At 35.8% G+C, this 24383-nt stretch overlaps 1 protein-coding gene across 1 annotated transcript in view; it reads right to left on the bottom strand.

Moving 5' to 3' along the window:
- The window catches only part of SPATA17 (spermatogenesis associated 17), a gene marked incomplete at both ends in the record, with an annotated part of 96216 nt that overhangs the window by 25425 nt on the left and 46408 nt on the right, over window positions 1–24383 (bottom strand). Inside the window, 2 exon segments of the mRNA XM_081997582.1 lie at window positions 4625–4776; window positions 10713–10916. Of these exon segments, the coding sequence (XP_081853708.1) occupies window positions 4625–4776; window positions 10713–10916 (356 nt within the window).

Raw genomic sequence — 24383 nt, 5'->3', positions numbered from 1 at the left:
GCAACAGCAATTCAATTCCTTGTTGTCTTGATCTAATTCAAATAAAACAATTTTATCTCACTTTGAAGAAGACCATGAACAATTAGCTCCAAACAAACTATGCTTCTCTATCGGGAAGCTGTGAATCTTTAATTTTTTTTTTCTTTAAATAAAACATAAAATTATTTTTAAGTTTCGGAATTTTGATTATACCTGAAGTAATTTCTTCATCAAATCCAACAGTGTCTTTTCACTCAAGGAACAAAGGAAGAAACACAATGGTTTTCCATAGCAAAACAACTACAGCAGGGCAGCCATTATTTAGTTCATAATGAGTGCATTAAAATCTCATCTGCATTAAAATCAAAGTGTTATTTAGAAAAGTAAAGACAGAATATTTTACTTAATATATCTAGTCAATATATCAGTCTATCTTTAGCACAGTATTTTTGCCATAAGAAACTTATTTTGGGTGCATTATTACAAATATTGTCTACACTAATACACTAAATACATAATTTTTCAATAAACTATCAATCACTTTTACCCTAATGTCAGTAAATGTAAGAATCCTCTGGCCATTTTTGTTTAACTCCTGTCTGCAGTAATGTGAAGCGGCAAAGAAAAGCATAGTCTAGTTCTTGTAAGAAGTAAAAGAGATCTCTTTTTGCAGCAAATTCCAGAACTTCTTAATTATACATAGACTTATTATCTGCATCCCCAGTGTTATAAAGTACCAGAACTTCATTAGAAAAATTAAGATGGAAAAATGAAGGCACTACTTTGTAAATTTCCAGTGGAAATTAGCTGGAAGAAGCAGAGCAATACTGGATCAAAAGAGGGTAATCATGCTTAACTGTGCCCTAGAGCACCCGCATGTATAATACGATTTGCACAGTAACTACCTCTCCTATTACTGCTTGTTTGGAGTATTCTGTGTTAATGGGGTTAGCTAATTTAGTATTTTAACTTAAAAAGACTCTGCTGATTAATAAATGTTGCACACTGTGCTAGTAATTAAAATAAATGGAAGAGTTACAAATAGAAGTTGAATTGTTAAGAAAACATTATCTGAAAATATATGATAATCCCTGTTTATCATAATACAATAACAGACCGGAAAATATGCAAATTGCTGAAGTTGCAAAGCATCTGAAAAACTAAGTATAATTTGAACAATTTTTCAGTTGTGTTATATTTGTATGACATAAAATACAGTAGCCATTTTCACTGAAGCTAAGTCAGAAATACAGTGAAACATCTTATAAATGTAGAAACTAAAAGACTTTTTAAAATCTGAAATCTTGTTGAAGTGACTTGCGTTTTAAATTTTATTACCATTAATACCAGGCAGCTCATATAACTCTGACGCTCTCCAAGTATAGAGCTTATTTAGATCATTAACTTCTCTGTAAGTGTACCTTTCGTTCACAGCACTGAGTAGCACAGAAGCACCTAAACTGGTTCTAAAGGAAAGCATTATCTGGCGGAGAATAAGCCCACGAGGAGCTTGGTGCTGCAATGTTCGCATAGCATGTGAGAGGCAGGGTGTGCAAACATTGCACTCTGCTGCACACAAGTGAACCGGTGTGTTCAGAACTAGCTTGGCTGCCTCTAGTACAGCACTGGGCACAGACACAGCCAGAAGCTGAGATGACTTGCTTGATGTCACAACAGAATACAACAAATCAGGAAACCTCAGCCTTACACTATTGCTGGTTTATCCCTATTCTATCACCACATTGCAACTCATTCTGATGTATGTTGACTTCATAAATATATTTAATAGTATACTTTGAAGCATGAGGCGTATTACGTGAAACAGATTTCAGCAAAGTTAATGAAAATAATTTACATTTTTGTTCTCTTGAAAATTAGGCCAGCATGAAGCTGCATGCAACTGAGTAAAGAACTTCTCATGCTTAGTGACCTAAATCTGCTGGATCCAGCAGTTGGGGTCTCAAACTAGACACTAGCTTATTAAGTGGCCATCCCAAAGGAGTCCAATCGTCATTCCTATCCAAGTAGAGGGGGAAATCACTTCATTTGTATGAAAAATAGCACAATAAGGCGGTAACAGCTTCAATTAAATCAGAAAAAGGAATCATTCTTATTAGGCTAGATTACCCAGTTGCTCTTTCATTACAAAATAGGAAATTCCAGCAGTTGCTTTAAGCAAGCACAGCATTCCCTCTTATTTTCATTTGTACTGCTTCCATCTGCCTCAACCTCTCCCACAGCTTTTTCAATTATTTCTGCATTTTATCAGAAGCAAAAACTTTCTCAGAGCTTGAAACACTTTGAGAAAATGTATTACCACTTTAAAGAACCCTAATAATCAGAGGTGAGTGGGAATTCTGAATGTTGTTGGAAATTGCAGGTGTACACCGAAAATTTTTTCTGTCTTAAGAGATATCTCACAATACTCACTCTGGAAATATACAGATCGAGGATTCAGTTTGTCATTTTATGCAAACACAAGCTTTCTCAACTAATGCCACACACTTCCACTGTTCATTCTCTCCTTATTTTCTGAATAGGAGAATAATCAGCATAGGAAGCACTACCAGGAAGAAATACAGTCCCAAAGTACACAATTACACAGAAAGAGACAGAAATTTGTCAATTCATAATAGACACTGCTAAGAAAAAACTATTGTAGAATCTGAGTAACCCTTTGCTGACTCCTCTCCAGAGACCGGCATCCCACACAGCAGCTGCAGCATTACTAGTGAGCATTAGTCCTGATGATGACCTGCAACTCTGTCATCACCTTTTCAAGGTTACAGTTGTGACCTTTTCATGGTTGGTTGAATGTGAAGCACAAACGGAATGATCACAGCCTGAAAATGTATAATACACTACGCATTAAGTGAGCATGAAGCCGAGAATCATTGGTGTTAGGACACTGCTTCTGTGCATTAAGGGTAGCTGCTAAATGCTTCCTTACCCATAAGGTAAATAAAGACTCCTGATCGATTAAAATCCATTAAAGTTGGGGACTCCAAATTTAAACTGTACAAGACCAAAGCCTTCACAATTCACTCATTGAAGAGAGTCAGTGAAATATTTAGTACAAGCTCTGACCTTTTGAAACTGTTGACACAGTGATCTCTGGGGTAAATCTCATCCAAAAAAAGACTGGACAATATAGTCATGTCTATAAATGAAGGACGTCATGCATCCTCACTTGGAATGCATCCATCAAAACTTACTCAGTAAAAAGAACACTTTAAATGAGAGGTAGAAACTTAATTATTACCCAGTGGGGTTTTTTTTAGATTTCACTGGCAGAAGCCAGAAATAAAAAATTTAAAAAATAAAATAATAAAAAAAAATTGGCCCAGATTTAAGCTTAAATGTGAAAGTTAAGCTGCTTCCCCCTCACTCCAATAAATGACAGACTACAGGGACAAATAGAAAACTGAAGTATATTTTAACTCATAACTCAGTTATGGTTTTGTCATGAAAGGAAGAAAAAGACTAAAAAGCATTTTTGCCACCAAATGTAAAAAATAACATTGCCTAAAAGTGGAAAAGTAGCCAAACTGAGACCTTTTTCTTTCAAAACTGTTTTTCGGTAGGTTTTTCATGTAAAGTCACTGTTAATATTAAATCAGGGAAAATATGAGGAAAAAAAGGTCCGACAATAAAAAATGCAATTGATTCTGGCATTCTTAAATCACAGTTCTGAAGCTGACACATGGCAACATGGAGCTGATAGAGAAGCTTGAAACACGTCAAAGATAGCAAAGCATTGTGTCCCAGTGAATCCATGGATTGCAGGCTGCTTCTGAGGAAAAGTGATTCCTTTCTGTCCTGAATTCTGGTATTAAAGTGTCAAAGGATTGCCAAGAGCAGTGAATTCAAGGGGAAGTTGACAACACATCATTTTTTTCTAGCTAACTACAAAAGCAGAGCAGGTGACTTAATAAGCTTTTATTACGATTGGACAAAAGAGTTCCATTATGGCAAGAAGAGAATTGGAAATGTTTTGGCAATAGCCTTAAATCTTTTGGGACAGAATCCTTAAATCTTTTGGGATGGATTATGTCTGTATTTGGGATTGTACGGAAAAGAACTGGCCCATCTGACACTATCACAGATGCTATGGCTTAGGAAACCAAACTGCTTCAAAGATGATTACGGTTTTTGCATCATGTTCTAACATGTGCAGCATATGCTCCCTTCCCTTCCAAGTGAGCTTTGGTAGTCTACTGGGAGAGAAAGCAAGTCTCATTAGCATGCAACACCATTTTTTCCTCCCATAGTCTGTAAGCTTACTGAATACGAAGACTGAAACAGTATTTTTTCTTTGGCAAGGTGCATGTGGCAAAACAGAATTTGCATTTGTTTTCTTATTTCCCATTAAGCCCATCTGTTGAATCACATATTATTATTATTATTACAAGTTCTTCTATAGGTGCATAGGTATGGATGGCAGATGTCACACAATTACTAGATAGGGTCTCTGCCCTGAACAGTTTATAATCTAAGGACACAGAATTTAGAAGTATGTACATAGAATGTTTGCTAGTAAGCTGTCAGGTTTGACATTTCATTTTGCCAGGCATGAAAGGTTTCTGAAAGCAACGGAATAAAGAAAACATTCTCATAATAATATAAGAAAAAACAAAGAACTTACTCATTGTCATGTATACGGTTTCTCCATTCCTCCCTTTTCATTTTCTCTCTGGCCTTCTCTAGTGGTGAATTGATTGATGCTGCCACTCGCAAGGTTGGTTCCAAAGGTTTGTAGCGCTGCTGCAATACTTCAGCGGTATCACGGAAAGGCCCCTGAAAGGTATAGGATAATGTAAGTGTTTTATTGTGGGGTTGCAGTTCTTTCCTTTCTTCCTCTTATTCATGACACATCCCTGATGAAAGAGGGCACAGAATGTCTGGGAAGTGCAGCAAGATCTTTCTTCCAAAATAAAGCAGTTCATTTTGATAGAGAGTTACAGATAACACAAAAGTTGGCAACATGCTCTAAAGCTAAGAATGAGAAATGTGCACTCCAGATTTATTTAAATACTAATAAATAAATATTATTTTTAAAAGTATTAACTGCATCTAGATTCTGCTAAAGCAGAAAGCTTAAGTCTTTTTAAGTCTGTTTTACCTTAAAAAACATGCTCTTTTCAGTTTAACTATAAAGCGACCTGGAAGGGTACTCAACACATGACTTAAGATATAATTCTTCTAATACAATTCAAACTAATGACTTGAATAATATTGGTGTATAGCTCACTTTTGAAAAGTTTAATTCCACATTAATTTCATTCTTTAAAAAAAAAGAGAGCTCGTAATTCTTTCACGTCTCTCTATATATACACATATGTATCTTTTTTCAAGAGTATATTGCTTAATAACTGATCATATCAGCATCTACCACTTAACAACACAGATAAATAGCACCAGGAAGTCCTTTCCTGCGCCATCAAAGTGATGTATCCTACATCTTGCTTTTAGCACTAACCAGTAATAATTAGTGCCATATTACACTCAGGACAGTTTAGTGGCAACTCTGGATTTAGAAGTGTTGCTAATTAATTTTTATTTTATTTTTATCATTGTTGATCCTGCAATGAACTAGTGAAACCTTCTGAAACTATGAACAGACAAAGAATCCTAATCACAGCCTTTATTCTTAAAGATATCCTTCTTTAAATAGGTTATCACTAACAAGTCACAGCTGGAGTTACTGCAAGCACTGAGTGAAGACTGTGGGGCTAATAAAAAGAAATGATTCACGCCTCATTTATGTTCACTTATGTTTTACATTAATAGAAACCAATAATAGGAACCAGTTACCATAAAAGTCATGGACCGTAAATAACACAAATGGCAAATAAGTATCATCTAGTACTTTTCACAGCTGGACAGGAGGATTGCTATTTTTGAAAGTAGTTAATGGATTTTTATTGGAACTTTACTTTTTAAAGGCACAGCATCATGATTTGCAGATCTTTTTAAAGGTCCTACTAAGCAAATGAGCATAATATTTACAATTCTTGCAGATATTTTCTTGCTTCTATTTTCTAGGTCTGTGTAAAAAATACATTCATTTAATATGACCACAATAAGTCTTTAAAACCAGAATGAAAAGTGTTAACACTTGTGAGAAAATAATCAATACTAGAACAGGTCATTAAAACTAGTAAGCAATGTCCTAGTTATACATAATCTGATGATCAAGTTATTAAGAAGTTTAAAAGTTATAACAAAAAAATATTACTCTGTTGCAAGATGTTTACATGAAATGGATATATGGCGGAAAGAAGAGAGACATGTATTATTATCAAATAATATGAAGATAAATATGTTTGCTTTTAGAAAGCAGTTTTTCAGAATATTGTATTTCTTCTTCATTGTAAAATATTGACTCATATTCCACCAGGCTAAGGGCCAAATCAGATATCCAAGCAAGGGGCTTTTTCCATCTTTAACTTCTAAGACCTCCTAACTCTTTCTCAATCCAGAGTTCAAATGAAATTAACAGAGTCCAACTACTAATGGAAAGAGTGTAACTAAACAAAGGTCTCTGAAAAAAGGCTGTGTCGTCACTAATGAAAGTGGGGTATATATGTTAGAATACTGAGATAATTCTAAACATTCCCTGCAGATTTTTCCATTCCTCTGAATCATGTATTTGAAGAAACTTACCTAGCAATAGGCAGCTAAGGAATATATCTAAGATGACAAGACCTCTAGGAAATCCATTTACCTACTTCCATTTTACAAGATTGACTTTAAGATTTGTGGAATCTGTGATAGAATGGTGCTTACAAATGTTTTCAAACTGGCAGTGCCTGCAAGCATTTCAGGCATCCTGCTTCAAAATGGAAATCTTCCTGGAGAGGTCAGGCTAGGAAAGGAAGGGAGGGAGTCAACCAACAGTTTTCACCCTGAAAGCAACTCACACAACTCCATGTTCTATGTCTGGAATTTGTACTGAGTAGCATAAATCCTGCTACTGAATAGTCTGCTAAATAAAAGTTAGCAGGTTGGCATTCTTACTACTTTACCTTAAAATCAGAAACTCATGATAAAAACTATGATCTACATGAAATCATACGATCTTCACTGCCCCCATTCCACAACAGCTAACAGCATGCAAAAAATCCCCTAAAAATCGCAATATACTTTCTGTTATTAATGCATTTTAATGAACAGATGACAAATTTTAGCATTACCTGTGTTTCCATCAAACTGTAATTCTAGTTAACTCAGTAATAAAAATGATAGATCTACGTCATGTATAAGCATCATTAAAATTTTTCTTTTAAATACACTCTTACACACACCAATCTTACTTATAAAATGCTAAATACCCATTTCCCTAAGAGAAAGCTGATAGACAGTTAATTTTTATTTTTTTAAACATGTATAATTGACATTCTTATATAAAATATCCAACCCTATGGGCAATAAAAATTTTAGATACTTGAAAGTACACTGAAGTAACAAGCGACTCACAGTAGGCCGGATAGATATTAGAAAAAGAGGCTTGGTGCCAAAAAGTGTTATCACAGAGAACTAGGACACAAGTATATCTAGTAATTAAATTCCTTATTGTCACACCAGACAACTTTCAGGATGATGTGTTCTGATGGATTTTCATTTCCTGCTGTTTCATCAGCGCAAACCAGTGTCCTTTTCTTAGACATACAACCCTAAATTGTCAAAGTGTTGTGCAGGGATTTAGCCGTGTGACTCCCATTAACATCAATATGAGTCGCGCAGCTAAATCCATGCGCTGTGCTTTGAAAACTTACCCCACAGTGTACATCCCAGGGTGCTGAAAGGATTAAAGTATTATATAGTAAATTCCCTCTTTGAGGCGTAGAAAATAAACAGAACTCACTGGCTTGTTCTAAAAGGCTATCTGTGCACAACTTCTATGTGTGTGTCTGAACTTAGAAAGGTCTGTAAAATATTCCAGATCCAAACAGAAACTTGTAAGATACTTTGTGTAAGATACTTTGTGTACAGTAAAGCAGTTTTGCAAGAGCAACTTAACAATGGAAAACTTCTGAATTCCCACTTTATTTAAAAGCACGATTCCTGTAACATGTCCACTAGGCAAAATCTTCCCCTCTATCCTGAGAGAGTGCATTCAGTCGCATCCTACTGAAGGACTGTCATAGCCCCTTTGGTCCCAGAGGTAAAGCTATAATGTTGTATTTATCTCAACTCCAAACTCCCTGATCACCCAAACCATTTGTTGGCTCCTGCTTTGTCTCAATTCTAATGTGCATCAATGAGTTCATTCAATGAGGAAGCTCAAGCAGTCAAGGTGAGGACAACATAAGGAGAGAAGGACAAAGATGCAGAACTGCCCTGAAGATGATCCTTACTGTTATAAGCAGTGCGGATCTCTGCGTGGCTCACCTCTACTTCTCCAGAGGTATTCTGGCAGGCCTGCATCTTCTCATGCTCTAACCCAATTTCCTTTGCCTTCATGTCCCACCACTGATACAGACTCATCCTGCTACAGACAAGTCAGTCATGACGTAGAAGTTAGAAAAGCCTCTTCTGTGTGAGTTAGCCAGTACTCCAATGGCTCTCCCCACTGAAGAGCAATGTGGGTGCAATCAATAAGCCACAGGCAAATTGTGTCAGATAGCATGCATACACATAGTTTCAACCCAGCAGTAGTTCAAACTTAAGAACGTGTTCAGATCATCTCTACGAAGGGCTGTAATAATACAGTGAAAATAACTGTATCGATTCAGAGGAGTAAAATACCAATAAAGATATATTATACTTTGCTTATTGCTCATTATCATTGTTTAATTTCTGCAGCTAAATGATAACTTCAGTGAAAGTTACTCAGACGGATTCATTTAGAAGCATTGTCTTTCAAAGCAAAATCACAGAATCACAGAATCACAGAATCACTAGGTTGGAAAGGACCTTCAAGATCATCAAGTCCAACCATTAATCCAGCACCACCATGTCCCCTAAACCATGTCCTGAAGCGCCACATCCACACGTTTTTTGAACACTTCCAGAGATGGCGACTCCACCACCTCCCTGGGCAGCCTGTTCCAATGCCTGACCACCCTCTCAGTGAAGAAATTTTTCCTAATATCCAATCTAAACCTCCCCTGGTGCAACTTGAGGCCATTTCCTCTTGTCCTACCGCTAGTTACTTGGGAGAAGAGGCCAACATCCTCGTCGCCACAACCTCCTTTCAGGTGGTTGTAGAGAGCGATAAGGTCTCCCCTCAGCCTCCTCTTCTCCAGACTAAACAACCCCAGTTCCCTCAGCCGCTCCTCATAAGACTTGTGCTCCAGACCCCTCACCAGCTTCGTTGCCCTTCTCTGGACACGCTCAAGCACCTCAACATCCTTCTTGTAGTGAGGGGCCCAAAACTGAACACAGTATTCAAGCTGTGGCCTCACCAGTGCCGAGTACAAGGGCACAATCACTTCCCTGCTCCTGCTGGCCACACTATTCCTGATACAGGCCAGGACGCTGTTGGCCTTCTTGGCCACCTGGGCACACTGCCGGCTCATATTCAGACGGCTGTCAACCAGCACCCCCAGGTCCCTTTCCACCGGGCTGCTCTCCAGCCACTCCTCCCCAAGCCTGTAGCGTTGCATGCGGTTGTTTTGGCCGAAGTGCAGGACACAGCACTTGGCCTTATTAAACCTCATACAGTTTGGATGTATATCCAAATATGGAAGAGAAAATTTAAATATAGGACAAAGTGCAAAAAAAGGTGTAAGAGATTCTGAAGACATTGTGGTCATTCAAAGTCAAAGTGGTACTGAAAGTGTATGTGTAAGGTAAGTGGAAGGTTCAGTAGATTGGGCAAACTGAAAAATTCTTCAGAATAGCAGAATAGACAGAATACTTCTATCCCAAAAGTAACTGTTTCAGGCATTTACTGGCAAAAGCTACATGTCATTGTATTGTCATCAAGTGAGGAACATAAAGGTCTCAAAAGTCTATCATCTGCTGTATATATTGGGCATATTCCCAGCAGGTTTTGATAATAAGGTAGCAAAAGCTGTTTTGCCACCTTGTGGGACATTCACTCTGATGCATTTTTTCGGAGATCTCCATTACTTTAAAGAAGATAAAAAAACCCTATTTACAACATATGTTGACATCAACTGAAGTTAAAATTGAGACCATGACAGTTAAGAATGAAGAGCTCTACAGCTTGGCTGTGATGCAGAACAAAATGTAGAAATTTTTGTAATTAAAGCTGACACACAGGTAGTGGACACAAAAGAGCAGGAACTACTCCATACTGAGAGGATATCTTTTGGCCTCCATATGGAAAACAATTGCAAAAAGAATAAAAAGTTATCACAACTCGTTAATTTGTCCTATTACTTTTCATTTCTCCTTTTTTTATTAATTTAAAACTGGAAATTAAGAATTCTACCTCTAATCAATCTTAACATTGATATTCAATTATATCAGGTCTTCCCTTTGAAATATCAGAAATTACATTTTTTTCCCAAAGGACAAAAATGAAGTCTAAAGAATCATGTTTCCCTGTCTTTTCATACCACCTAGGTTTCTTTTTCTTTAAGACAAATCTGTTTCAAAGACTTCATATCCTGAATGCAAGCACTAGATCTATATATAAAAACCAAATCCACAAAAGGGATTTTATGACTCGATGATCTTTATGGGTCCCTTCCAAGTTGAGGTATTCTATGACAAAAGATATGAACAAAAGGTGCATCAGAGACACTGAAAAATGTTACCTGAGGTTTCTGTCTGCCAATAGGTGGCAGACGCTGTGCCGTGGAGAAAGTCGGAGGCCTTGTACAAGTTGGCCAGTCATAGAGCTCATATGCGAAGGGACTCTTCATTTGCTGCCATCTGTGGCTCAATGGCTTTGACTTCCGTAGCAGCAGTTCCATTGGATCTGGGGATTTTCTGAACGGCGAATTGTATATGCCTGCAATCTGAGCAGAAGATGGGGTTGTCTTTGACTTCAACTAACTTAAAACTAATTCTTGTATTTATTCTATACAGAAAACCAATTAAAAAACCTTAATATAATAAACAGTTCTACACAAAGTTTCTGATGACTACCGACATGGGATAGATCTATAGTTTAAATGTATGTCTGGGCACTGCATTACAGTTACAAAAGGATTTAAATAGAATAATGTAATGCATAATCTGGGTTTCAGCCCTTCAAATGGGGGTAACTTTCATTTCATGTGAGGGTGACAGAGCACTAGAACAGGCTGCCCAGAGAGGTTGTGGAGTCTCCTTCTCTAGAGACCTTCAAAACCCGACTGGACGCATTCCTGTGCAACCTGCCCTGGGTGATCCTGCCTTGGCAGGGGAGTTGGACCAGATGATCTTCAGAGGTCCCTTCCAACCCCCACTGTTCTGTGATTCTGTGATTCTGTGAAAAGTGTCCTGTATTGCAAACTCATGTTTTCTTTCAGTCACATTCAATCTTCCACCTTCCACAGCAGTAGTCAAAGAAACATGCCAGTTTTCCCTTAAAAAATAATTAAAAGTGTACAAACTTACATCAAGTTTTAAAGGCAAACTATTATAGTTGGTTTGAATTTAAAGTTCAATTTAAATTCCACTTTAAATTCCTATACACAATAGGAACAGAAGTATATTACCTATTATTTCCAAACACATACTCAAAGAGTAAAATAAATGCTTATGCAAGGAAACATAACTCTTGTCCCCTTAAACTCTGTGCTAGCTAATTCACAATGTGGACCAAGGCAGTGGCAACTGCAGCATTTTTAAAAGTAAAACAAAGTGATCAGTTAAGAGGAAATACAAGAAAATGTATGGAATACCAAAAAAACAGTAATTGCTTTTTTCCAATAACATGTTCACATTAAGTTCCTTTAACTATGCAAATGTATTTAGTTTTAATGGTATAAAAGTTTCAAAACCCTAAAATTTAGAATAAAAAATTCTGAACTGTGAATTAAACTGAAAGATTCATTCTTCACTGAATTTGATGTTTCATTTTTTCAGGATACATCATTATTTGCATTACTAGGGTAATCTACTGTAGCAATTACTAATATAGAGCATACATTTCAAATTCTGAACTAGTAATCTACATCATTAACAAGTCAAAATTATGTGACAGACAATTCCCAAATAATTCTTGTAAATCTAGGGATTTTATCGGTTGTATATAAACAATTCCCGAATAGATATATGTGAGTTTATTGAGTTAATTATGAACTGTTAAACATGAGACTTTCTATACCATATTGCACGAAGCCACTAAATCTCCTAAAAAAACAGATGATATATGCTTAAATTAATTTAAAGATACTGAGTTGATTTAAGGATAATTATGTTTTTTACAACAGTATACTCAGATTATTCTTAAGAACTTTGAAGTAGATTTGCTCAGTATATTGTCCTTTGCTTTTATCATAAATTTCATTGCTAAGAAGTATTGAATAAAAATAATAGGAAAAGAAATCAGTTTTGTGATGTGGGGAAATGTAAGGAAAAGAGTAAATGTATAAAGTCTTGCATTTCTCCTTTGCAACACTACTAAGGACCCATGAGAAAACTAAATAGAGCATCAGTCTCCTCATAAAGTATTAATCTCTTGGGGCTGAGTGGATTGAACACTCCCCAGTTAGCTCTAATGCATTTTTCATTAACATATCCTACTGGGAAGTTCAAATTTCTTGTGTCAAAACAGTTAAATAAGGCCCATATAAAACTTATTGTTTAATGGACAAAAATATTCAGAGATGGTAGTTTATTCAAAATATTGTTAGACTATTCAAAGTTTTATGGGCTATATTCTTCAAGTCTGTAAGTGATCTGGCTCTAATGGCAATTTATTTTAGCCCTCTGTTATATGTTCCCCTCTTAGTGAAAACCCTATAAACTATCAGTCTCGATGTGTAATGGGAAAGAAGACATGAACAGAGATAAGTAGTAGAAGCACATGTATGCCAAACAACTGCTGGTTGTTCCTTCAAGCTCTTCAGGATGCCAAAATAAAATGGCAGGGATCCACGCTTCACATAGCAGGCAAGCAGAATCACTGGAGCGAATGCGAAATTGCAGGTCCATCTGTACAATCTGTAAAATCCAGCTGCATCTTAAAAGTTTGATTCTACAAGTCTGGGTCTTACTCACATAAACATCTCATACAGTTACAGATTCTCCTAACACTGTTATTATTTTTGTAGTATTTCATAGATTGTCCTATTGCAATTTTCTTATCAGACCAGTACATTTTTGCTCGTGAACACTTGGTGACCTGTAAGCACCACATTAAACACAAGTTCCCTATGTTGTCTCGTGCTTTACTGCACTGTTCCACAATTATTGAATGCATTTACGCAATATACTTGTTACACAAGTTCTCTCAAATATAAAGTGCCACTGTCAAGGTCTTTCACAAAAATGAGATTCCATGCTGGAGATATACAAACCAACTCTATGCCATGGTCATTATGGCTCTGCACCCATTAGTCCTACCATGGCCATCGGATCTGCCTACGTTCAGATCAATGAATTTTTGCCTTCACTCAGTTGATGACAGCAAAATAGAAAAGTGATTGCTTGTGACAACCTTTTTTTCACATTTCACTGAACTGCTCATTGTACTGTTACTTTATATTTCCACTCATTCCTATGCCATCTATGTTCAGCTGTTGTATCCTGCCTAATGTGGAGACTGGGCATTCTAGCCATGCCATGTGTCTGCAGAGGTCCCCAGCTAGCGGGAGAGCTACTGCTCCCTCACGATATGCCTATGAAACACATATTTTATAGAAAACTACAATATCGCCAAAAATTTAAACATTTTTGAGAAGAAAAACATCTCCATGTGCAGCACTGAGAATCAGGATGATCTAGAATAAATCACTATGGCATAACAATGACTCTCTGAAGGTGGCAGGCATTGATTTTTTGAACAGTAGCAAATCCTGATCAGAGCTGCATCTGCCCAAATTTACATCCTTTTTTAAGCCTTTTCTTTAAAAATGAAAATTTAAAGAAAGCTAAAGAGCAAATTGGATAGTAAATTTTAACAAAAAATTAATTATATTATTTCAATATATATAGCACAGGTTTGTTTTTTTTATTTTGTTTATGCAAAGTGGAAAAATAAATATCCTAAATAATTTAAACATTTTTCCTCTGAAGAATTACAGGGAAGAATAACTTTAAAATGATGTGCTGTCCGGGCTCTAAGAAATGGTGTTGCTTCTGTTAGTCATACTTAGAGCAAGTATAAATGGCTCCATGAATATAATGGCTTTCTGAAACTGCATTTTGCAATCTATATTGAGATACTATGTATATTCTACCTGACATTTCTTTGTTTAAATGTTTGGCAGTAGAACAAATTATAGTTCATAAAGGGTTCAAACTCTGTGAAATGCTGCTGAATATCTCAAGGTACACAAATAGGATTGGATTTTAGCACTTTTAATGACAACAAAATTAGCCATAATAGGTGTGGGAATCCATTGATTCAGTCTTTTGAATTACTATTGCTGAAAAGGTATCTTAACAAAAAGCCATCTTTTGTTGTTCTTTTTTAAAATACTATCAGGTTAAACATATAGGTAGTGTACCAACTATGACAAGTATTTGGAGTTTTAGTAAGGCTAGTTGGACACTTTAAAAAGTTGTTGCTTCTTCTACAGTTGAAACTTTTTGTAAGATCTGGGTCAAAACTGATTATGAAGTGCATTTTTAAATAATTTTTCAAGTAATCCTTTTTAATTAGTTTACATTTTAATTATATATGTTCACGTATTCAAACAGACAGCAGAAAAATCAGCAGAGTTAGTATCTAGATAGATAAAATTAATACTAATTTACTCTAAATTCCCTAAGGTTTGTGGTAAGGTTTTAGGTCTAGACTTAAAATTGGCAAAGTTTGGTAGAAGAGACAGGGGGATAAGTTTGATTCTACTTTCCAGTTCAGACAAATCTCTGGCAAGATTGCTTCCATTCATGTTTTAATATCTCTGCAAATCAGAGTCTTGTTTTTGCAATTTCTTCCACATGTGCTTTGTGCTGATGGATGCCCTATTCACTCTATCCTCTGTAGGAAGCTGGCAGTCTGCAGAAATCTAAGAATCTGGAGCATCAAAGCCTTTGGTACTTAATAAATTTGCATATCTTCTTGAGACCAGCACAATGTGTTAAAAGTGTTACTTCATCTTTTCCCTACTTTAATACAATATTCTCTCAACTACAAAGCCATTGTAGTTAATAATGCTTTTTCAGTGATAGAAGACTATCTGTCTTGAGATATTACCTCGTACTTCGATTCCAATAATTTCCCCACCTTTAGTCTGTAAGAAAATATGTTACCCTCCAAAATATTATGATAGGTTACAAAAAGTACCTCTTGTCTGCAGGGAGAACGACATGTTTTTCTGTACCCATGTTCTTCACAACTAAGAAGGGTCTCTGTCAAAGTCAGCTTTCTGGGACTTCATTTCCAGTTACAATTTTCTAAAGTGACAAACACTATGGGGAAATCTGTGCTAACTGTTAAAAACCCAACAACTGAGTTATTTGCAGTACTGTCATGCTAACTTCCACCTCAATAAGACCAAAGAAATCTCAGGAGGGGACTCTGCTAATAGCTTCTTACTGACCTCCTTGCATCAGGCCCTTCTGGTGAATGGTGGCCCAGTGGTGAATATGGCAAATGAGGTGTGAAAGCACAGATTTTTTTTATTTTTTTTAAGACTATGGTTCTGACTTGTCAGAAAAATATTAAAAAAAAAAGAGAGAGAAATGAGTTACACAATAGATATATTTTTCCCCTAGAATTCTCTGCCTCAGACCTTCCATCATGGAAACCCAAGCATGACCTGGAATATTAATTGTGTCAGGTCAAGCATACTGGCAAATGTACCATTTGTTACCCAGTCATCCTTAGCATTACATTAATATTTTGAATCATTTTGCATTTCTAACACTCTACCATTTACTTTCCCCCCAATCATTTTCTTATCTTTATAATTAATGGTGGCATAAAAAGAAAGAAAAAAACCCACAAGAAAACAAATATTAAATTAATGAACATTAGTGAAGAAAAGATTTGTTGGGGTTTATTTTATAGTCTGTATTGCTTCCACCTCTAATCCTATACTTAGTCTATGCTGTAGAATATCCATTTTTGTCTTTTCCTATTTCTCATTTCTATATGGAGAGAAAGACTGAACTGATTTTCCCAGCATACAACAAAGAAATTATTAAGGAGCTTGCCTTGAAAGCTAAACTATGAAAGAAGGGACCAGCAAAAGAAATACAAAGAAGGAAGGGAGAAAGGAAAGAAAAAGGTGCAGGTTGACAGGGAAAGACAAGGCTGTGTTGATTATGCTGGATAGTTCCTCAGAACAGATCGGTGATCGCAAGTGGTATAATAAAATATTAACAGTTTTAGATGCTGCAATTTTTATTTAGAAATTAATTATTTCTTATTCTTCCTTCTTATTTTTTGGCTGAGCCTTTAAAGCCTACATATGAAATTCCAAACAAAATATGCCTTAATAGATACAGTGTAGCTACGGCACTGCAAATAATTACACACACGCAAAATTAAAAATCAGTGAAGTTGAGCTGAAGATAAAATGTAAACATGAAGTCAATAGAAAGTGTATCCTCATATTTTTTAAATATTTTTACTGTAATAGAAAGTGCATCCTCATATATTTACAATATTTTTTACTGTAATTTAACTAAAGAACAATAAATGTATACTCTAATTACTTTTCCATATAAATTCTGAAAGTCTGAAATAATTAACATGTATCATGAATATAAATGTTTCATTTAAGAGTCATTTAATCTTAAAAAAAATAGCTTTGATGGAGGAAGCCTTTGCAAGTGATTGTCACAGTAAGAACGTAAATAAAGTCCTAGTTTCTCACTTTGTTCTTTTAATGAGCAGTTAAACAAGAAGGAAGAGACTTCAACAAAATAGGGATTTAACTTGAAAATCCTTTTTTTGCTCCATTGTAATTTATAAAAAAAACTAAGCAAGCTGAGAGGAGAGGTAAGAGATCTTTAAAAGCCATAAAAGTAAAAGCATGAAGGAGAGCTGTGAATGAAATATTTGCTAGAGATGGGATTGCTGAATCAACACTGACCAGTGCACTTCATCATAATTATCAGGACATACTACTGCCAGGGGATTTATAAAAATCCCACTCAGCAAATAATTGCCCTGCTGTTAGGAGATAGTCGGAGTGTTAACACACTGTCACAGTCCAGCGTTTAGTAAGATATTCAACATTCAATTACTCTTGCTGAGAACTAAAAGGAAACATGATCATTTCTCAGCTACTGCAGTTATGCTTCCACATGAATTCCAGTGAACAATCTTGTTAATCCCCAGATATAGTTTCTCTAGGAGGTAAAAGAAATACCTTAAAACATTAATGATTCATGGGAAAAAAAGGTGTTTAAATGATGCTGCAACCACATCTGTAAAAGAAAAGGAATTTAAAACTTCACAGACTGTCAGAATATTCCATATGTAGTGAAAATAAAAGGATAATATATTTAATATGAAATTTATTGGGGAAAACGCCATCTATAAAAATTCTGTAAATACTGTTCTGGTAACAAGTATAATAAAACTATGTCCATGAACTCAAATTCGAAACATCAAAACATTTAAGCCACATTAGAATGTATTCTACCAGGAATAATCTGTGAATTTTTAACTAATAGGAACACATTTTTATATTAACAATCAAGAAATACGGTGTAAGCTTTATTCAGATAAATGGTACTCCTTAGGCCTGATCCTGTAATCCTTATAAAAATGTACTCTCAGGAATTTCATCTAAGTAAGAATTGGAGGACCTAGCCTGTTACTGTACCTAAGATATTTTAGCTTTGTTTGAGATACCGCTTTTATGCAGAGACTGAAGAATTCATAAATGAGTGATGAGTAGTGTGTATTCTTTCAAGTGGGATTAATTACCTGTCTTCTGCTTAATATATATTCTGTTTAAACTGAGTAATAGAAGCATTAATTATTGTTATTCTGCCTTCAGATTGTAAAGGTTGGTTCAGTTCTTTTCATCTGTGAAATGTTTGCTTGATATCAAAATAATACTGCAATCATGTTTTAAATGCACATTTATAAGTAAACCAGGCTGCAATTTTATGTACTATACAATGTGTTAAGGAAACATTCAAGTCCACTATCCTGGCCACACCATAAAATCAACTTCTAAACCTGCACAGCCACTAAGTTCAATTGTAGGAAACAAGACTGTAATTGTGTCTCCAAACAGGTACCAACTGCTTGTGTATTTAGGCAACAAGACAAAAGAGAAACAAACTCTTAGTTTAATGCATGGATCATTGCGGCACAATATCCAAAACACAGCAGCCCAGCAAATGTAGAGGCATCCCAAAAATATATCCACCTTTCATTGATTCTCTCTCTGACTGAGGCTTACTCTGTCAAATCTAATTTTTACTCAGGCTCTTTATGACTTGACTAGATCAGAGATAATAACTTGAATGAGTGAGTGAGGGCATGGGAAAGAATAGTCTTATGATGAAGACACAAAACAGAGAGCATTCAAAGTTCTCTTACTGACTTCTCATTGGACTTCTAACCGATTTCAAATCATCAAAGCAAAATACATATTAATACATTTTAACTTGCTTAATGACTTTATTTTAAAAACAGGAATGGGAATTTCCACTACTGTTATAATCTTTTCTTTAAGAACCGCTGGGGTGAGTATAGGATCATGTACAAATTCTAGGGATCTCTGAAAACCAACCTGTTTCTACACCCACCCTGTATAAATGGGAATTAAAGAGCTTAGTCTGAAGAATAAACTCTGAAGGTGATTTTATTCTTCCGTGTCTCAATAACTGCATGTGAACACACAGACAGTATTTCCTTATGTCACAGTGTTATTTTGAGGCTAAAATTATTATGCTTGTGAGAAGTTTTCAGAGCTTTAAAACACTTATTAAAATGTGATTTTATTTATATCTTTAAAATTAAAATTCCATCTACTCTTATTGTCATAATGGAAAAGATCAGCTTTGTAAGAAAAAATCAACTCAAAATTCACTTATTTTCTCACTGGATTGAGAAAAATCTTTGTAATTATACCATTTAGTATCTTTGAATTTGTAACACCAGAAGTTACCTACAACAATATATCACAAGATAGGAGAAGCTCTTCTTAACAGATAGAGATGGAAATCATACGGAAATTTCCTCTGTTAACAAAAAAATTGCTAAATAGAGAATTCATTCACTTCTCCAGAAATACATATATACAACTAAACAATGTAACATTTCGTTGCTTTTCATTGTTTCTTATGTCTGCTGCATTGTGTTTACATGTGAATCTTCCCTCATGGACATATATTCTGACAGATTCATTCAACAATTTGCTGTAGTAAACCTATAGGATTAGACAACGACTAAAAGCTTGAAAAGTGGCAGTACGTCTAATGAAGCAGTCTTCAATGAGACCAATAGCCAATGAGGTGAAGGTTTAAAGAATGGTCATAATATTGTATACAGGAAAGAATAAAGAAGGAACAGAGCCATGTTAGTCAGATTAGTAAAGGTAGTCAGGAATGAGTAGAAAAGAGTGATGTAATAAGAAAAAATGAAAAAATGAAGATTTTATTAAAGAATTGTTGAAATAGAAAGACTGGAAGCAAAGAAAGCATGCAAAATAAAGGTAAAGAAAACAATAGATGGGGGAATGTATACAGTTTTCACCCTGTCCATTGCAGGCCAGACACAATTCCCAAGTTAACAGTATATATTAGATACTAAACAAAAGCATTGAATATTGAATAAATTGTGCAAGTTAATGAAAGAACTTTACCATTATACTATTGACTTGCCTAAGAGCTGAAAAACAAAAGAATTGGTGTGTACATCACTCATCTTGAAGTGTCATTAAAATAAGGATACCATCAGTGCCACTTCTTAATCAACAGGAAGGTTTGCTGTGAGAGATGTACAGTATTTTATCTTCATGATTTCTCCCATGCCACCCCTAGCCTCCCTCTTCTTATGCACTTACCTCTTATTTTGCATGTACTACTTCTGATATAATAGTTTCAAAAATTACCTAAGCAAGGCCGTACATCACATCAAACTTGTATAAACACGAGATGGACTACTACACATCAACCAAATTTATCCCAGTAACAACTTCAAGAATGTCAGTGGAGTTCCACTCTGTGCAAGTGTGTGTGAATGTGGCTCTGTGTGTGAGCTATTTCCTTGATATTTGCACTACATTGTAATTTCCTTGCAATATAGATTCTTTCTTAAATGTGTGTACCACATCATACACAAAGCCAACATTCAATATATAACTCGCTTGTACCAGTTTTCTGACCCTGCAGCAATCCAGCCCTTTTGCCACCCCAGTTGACAGTAATACACAAAACGTGGTCATGTTTTTCTAAGATCTCAGCATGTACACTTTTGATAGATCACACAGCTTGTCCTTTAAACTCTGCCATTAATCCTACCCACAGGAGTTGAGCAAGAAGTTTGTGGTCTAAAAAAATCCACACAAATAGAGATTATGCAATTTAGATGCTGAAGAAAGACAGTTTCAGTACACAGACCTTCTAGCTACTGGATTTTTAAATGACTAATGCTAGATGCAGAGATGCTAAATGCTGTAATAGATGGTAGATACAGAGATGCCACTATGCTATAATAACATAGGCTTAGTATGAGTGACATGGCTAGTAACAAGATATTTAGAAGAAGCTCTGAGAAATATTACCCTGTCTACATGGATATGCCTTTAAACAACTGAGCTTGCATAGGATCAATCACGAAACAGCACTCAAACTTTACATCCTATTGTGTGTTAAGCTCTTTCTAATGACAGATGATTTTTCAGTGTAAACTCTTTCTCATTTCTTTGCACAGTTATCCAGTTATCAAACAAACGGCAATGACTTTATAATAAGCAGCCTTTAGGAAAAAATGAGTTTGCAATACTGTCACAGAACATGCTTAAAGTTATTAGATTTGTTCTATTTTTAAGTTCATTCACTTATTACCTTAAAAAAATAGGATGCAAATATCTTGTTTTCTGGGAAGTGTGGCAAAGGGAGAAATTACTGATTTCTGTTGGAAGCACTTTCACTTACCACTTGTGCTAGAATGAGACAGAATGGGAAGGAAGCACTTTTCACTGACACTGGGGAGAACTACATCTGAAATGGTGCGTAACTATCTATTTCTTACAGGAGGTAGGTTATGGTATCAGCAGATAGCACTTTCCCATCCTCTTTCCATTGCTCCCTAACCTATGGAATTACCCTTTTCTGGGCATGAAGATCACCACACTTGCCATCTTAGTTTTGGCTTTGATTGCACTTGCCCTCTCTACGGAGACAACCACCCCTTCTTAGAGAAAAAGAAAGGCTGTTTGAAAGGGATATGAGCAAAACTTGAAAATCTATAGAAGTAGTAAACTTTGTCACTAAATGATTTTGGCAGATTGTGCACCAGATAGATTCTGGAGGTATATGTTGGCTTCCAGCACTTGCCTTCTTTTACATCACCGTGATACTATGTTGAGTAGCAGAATTACAGTCTTGAATGTTCTCGGGATGAGTAATCCCAAAGGGTAAGAACTGGATTCAAATTCTAAGAGAACTAAAGATTTTTGATTGTGTGTGCAAATCACTTAAAGGTCATTTTTGGAATTCAGACCTAGTGGAACTAACCTTCTAGACACAAATATTTTTCTTTGTTGAGGTACAATGTCTTCCAGAATCACAAACAGCTCAGTTACTGTGTGCTTTCAGTTTACCTTACTTTGTCCTTCTTTTTGACAGAAATATTAAGCAACATTAACTGAGATTCCTTTCAAGTGAACTGAAATTGTGTTTATAGTGCCCCATGAGGCACAAGAGTTGAATGATTTTCCTAGAGTGAATACCTGTGAATAGACTGATACATCTAGCTTCCAATGTGGAACTGAATACACAAAGAAGGCTTGCTGATCAAACATACCTGTCACAAGTACTGTAAGAAGGATTTAATGTAAATTGAGAATCCTTTGGAAATAATATTTTATAAAAACAAAACACTGTAGCATGAAGTGCTTTATATACTAATGTTATTTAAATGTAGCTGCAAGCCTGCCTGAGAGCTAGGAAAGCTCACTCTCTCTTTAATTTAAATGGGATTTTTTATGGTACAAGCTTGGAAAGTACTCAGAAATATCTGAATTCTTGGCAGAGAAGTGATGAGTGGATATTAAACCCATGGATAGGTGGGGATGTTCAGTGATTGGGGCACCCACATTAAAAAAAAAATTTACCATTTCAGTTCATCTTTAGGAAGTATTAGTAATTATAATGAATGATTATTTCATCCCCTGAATGTTTTAGAGATGGGATAATAAAATTACAACAGTAAAGAGGGAGGAAATAAAATGTAAAAGGTAAGATCTAATTCATTCCTCATGCTAGCTCAGTCCTTGGCCTTTCCTGAACAGACACTGCCAATAGTAACAAATTATGTATAATCATTCTGAGATGTGGACTGTTCACTTGGGACTAAGCTCAAATGACCAAACTTGCAGCCTTGTCTCTTAAACCATGGATCTGAAGATCAAAGGCCAGAGCTTTATCCACTGAGTCCTCACCTTTATAAGAATAAAACTGCCAGGTGTCCAGAGACAGAGTGGGTGTCAAGCAGTGTCATTTTAGACCAATTGTTTTTCAAGTTCTTACAGGACAGCACATTAGGTTAGAAGCATATTAATCAGTTGTGTCTTCTGAATATTCATTAGCCTACTCCAGGAAGGATTTTGTGGCTTTTTTTTCTTCCTCACTTAGAACATTTACACCTGATGTAAGTGCAGTAACTTCAATAGAATTAACTCCAGACTTCCAGTAGTGTAAAAAGGGGACACACACTGTCAGTGTAACGTTTATGAATTGCCATCTCTGTTGACAGGAAAAACATAATTAAAAAAATCTTATCATTGAATAGAATTCAAATCTAAAACCTTTTACTCTATGAACTGACAAACATGAAATAATGACTGATACAATTGATACATGTGATATAACTTTGAGTTCTACAATAACTACAGAAAATCAAAACAAAACTGGTTTGAAAAACAAAAGATGAAAAGTAACCTTGGGGCATGTTTTTGCCACCTTTATACACAAAAGCCCTAATCCAGAGTCCACAGAATTTTGCTACATGACTCCCATTACCTTAAAGTGAAATTGCTTATGGAGCATGGGTGTTACACAGAGAGCGTAACAATGGGAAACCTTGGTTCTCATTGCTGAAATTAGAACTTTTCATTGTTGGTCACTTGATGCTAACATTTGCTTCCTTCTCACAGAACATTATTCTTAAGGTTGGTTTTTTTCAAAAAAAATTGTTTTCTATAGTGCTAAACTATTAAAATGTTTGTGTCTCAGACATTTATGTCTCCCTGGAAAGTGTTATCTCAGTCAAGACTAGTTCCATTAAAAATATTTCCTTATTCCATAGCACCAGCTATTCCATCCCTACAAGTAATTCTTTTCCAATACATTGGTTCAATGGGAATAAATATTGGCAAATACCAGCCATATGTCTAAACACATTGGCCTTGACTCAACAGAGAGACAGTGACACACATGACCAGGTACTGAAAACTGAAGGAACTACTGCAATCCAAAAAGATAATTCGTAGGATCATAGAATCATAGAATCATTAAAGCTGGAAAAGAGCTCAAAGATCATGTTTTGTTACTGGCAGTTACTAAAAGAAATGTCATAGATTTTGTAACTCTTACAACAAAAAGGGCCTAGTATTACACATAGGCTTTGTTCTTCTCTTGCAGCTCTAAATTACCTGGGAGCTTATGAGCAGTATCTGATCACAAACTGCCAAAGGGTATCAGGAGAAATTGTCACCCTGCTAAAGAGGGCTGAAAAGTGACAGACTTTACCATTGCTTGGCATGGAAGAGACAATCTGCAGAACCTCATCAAATTGTGAAGAAAGAGTAAGACACTTTGCAGTTGCATATTCTCCTGTGACAGAATACCAGAGATAGTATATGCTGTGAAATGAGCATGCTGCAAAACAATACTGCAAGGAGAATGAGTGAACTTGGTCTTCCAAGGAAGCACAAAGAGCTAGTTAGTGTTCTGGGTCTAGATCTCTTAGGACACTCTCTCTGCTTAGGTCATTCCTTCTCCAATTATTAAGAGAGACAGGAATTGGAGGAATACAGAGGCAAAAAGCAAACACATTAACAATCAAAAAATGGAAAGCTCTACAACAAAAAACTTCAAGTCCTTCAACTACTGCTTGCTGGAAACTGGGAGAGTATTCTTGGCATGTCATTATATTGCCCCATTGCCCCATTTTACTATTCTTCCCTAAGCAC

Source organism: Phaethon aethereus (assembly GCF_964289735.1).
Source record: "Phaethon aethereus genome assembly, chromosome: 3".
NCBI lineage: Eukaryota > Metazoa > Chordata > Aves > Phaethontiformes > Phaethontidae > Phaethon > Phaethon aethereus.
The sequence above is the reverse complement of the archived record's forward strand: the minus strand, read 5'-3'. Positions and strand labels throughout refer to the sequence as shown.